The 1,467-nt window shown below is 38.0% G+C and overlaps 1 protein-coding gene across 1 annotated transcript; it reads right to left on the reverse strand.

The window, feature by feature from the left end:
- Positions 1-288: 288 nt before the first annotated feature.
- Positions 289-828, reverse strand: LOC109237446. The gene is made up of 2 exons (XM_019403754.1): positions 585-828; positions 289-488 (listed from the first exon to the last, which is right to left on the reverse strand). Exons 1-2 carry the CDS (start codon positions 826-828, stop codon positions 289-291), a joined length of 444 nt encoding a protein of 147 aa, XP_019259299.1.
- Between the last annotated feature and the right edge of the window lie 639 nt (positions 829-1,467).

Raw genomic sequence — 1,467 nt, forward strand, 5'->3', positions numbered from 1 at the left:
TACTCTATTTGAATCAAAGGACACTCACTGAGGATATTGTTTCTGAGGATGTGATGCCTGAGGGAAATTAAACGAGGTAGTATTGAAGGAGGCAGACTCAGGGCTAAACTGAGTAGATGGATTGACCTGCCTCTGTCTTTTATCTTGAAGCAAAATGTTGTTTGCACTATCTAAGGATGGAGGTGGTTGCATCATGAGAAGATTATTCCTAATACTGACATATGTTTCATTTAAGCCCATGAGAAATTATTGCAGCCTGTCTTCCTCCTCCTCTTTTTGGATGCCAGCCTAAGCAGCACAAGTGCAAGTGTTGCTCTGACTAGATCGCATGACCCTTAGCTCATCCCAAAGTTTCTTCAGTTTGTTAAAGTATGATGCAATATCTAAAGCACCTTGATGGGTGGAAGTTAATTCCTTTTTAATTTCAAAGACTTTAGTTCCATTTACAGTACCATACCCTCTATTCAATTGTGTCCAAATATCCCCAGCTGTTTCAGAATATTGAACACTCTCAGTAATGCTAGGGGATAGGGAACTAGTCAGCCATGAGATAATCATATTATTACACCTATCCCACTACTTGCATTCAGGAGAATTCTGCGGGGGTCTAGGGAAAGTGCCATCAATGAATTCAATTTTGTTTTTGGCAGACAAGGAAACAATAATACTCCTTCGCCATCCCCCAAAATCAGACACAGAAAAAGGTACAAGAGATAACCCAGGTATATCAGAAGAGTGAACGAATAGAGGAATCGAGGGTCTAAGGGTAAACTCAGTGGATTCACAAAAAGTAGAGGTACTATTAATCTTAGAATCAATCATAGCCATATCAAATATTCATCAATTATCAGATAGCCACATGCACCCAAACCTAACAGGAAAAATTCATAAAAAAATAGATTTACCGAAGTTTTTCGCAACCGTAAAACACGGCCTTCTAAAATCGAAGAGTAAACGAAGAGATGAACAACAACAAGCTTCTTCGGCTCCAAAACAAAATCCCGAAAATCCAACCAAAGGCAGTCCCAGACTTAGCAATGAAAACAACCAGATATGAGATGACGGGTAATATCGGACGGAAGAGGACGATCAAAGTAAGCAAGATCCCGCTCTGATACCGTGTAAACTTGTGAGAAATTATCAAAATCAGTGAAACCCTATTAGGGTTTCATGTTGAGAAAGAGAGAGTCGATTGAGAGATATATCTAGATCTTTCTAACTAGTTGAAAGAAAATGAAAATCCGTCTCTATACAAAGCTATACTACCTATTTATATGTTGCCTCTTGACCTAAGTTTATAACAGAAATTACATGGAAAAATACAATGGAAAGTACAATGGACTTCTAGTGCTATGAAGTGTACAAATAAATAAATGGGCTAATGTCAAGTCTTGAACTTGGGCTTCAGACTATAGCTCACTTGTAACATTTTATCCCCGTCATGATTTAGCTTTTATTTCTTTAATT

This window comes from Nicotiana attenuata, unplaced genomic scaffold, assembly GCF_001879085.1.
Source record: "Nicotiana attenuata strain UT unplaced genomic scaffold, NIATTr2, whole genome shotgun sequence".
Classification (NCBI taxonomy): domain Eukaryota; kingdom Viridiplantae; phylum Streptophyta; class Magnoliopsida; order Solanales; family Solanaceae; genus Nicotiana; species Nicotiana attenuata.

Coding starts and splice junctions, on each gene's coding strand:
- LOC109237446 (XM_019403754.1), bottom strand. CDS start 828: ATGGCTATGATTGATTCTAAGATTAATAGTACCTCTACTTTTTGTGAA. Junction 489..584: donor CCCGCAGAATTCTCCTGAAT/GCAAGTAGTGGG, acceptor ATTCTGAAACAG/CTGGGGATATTTGGACACAA.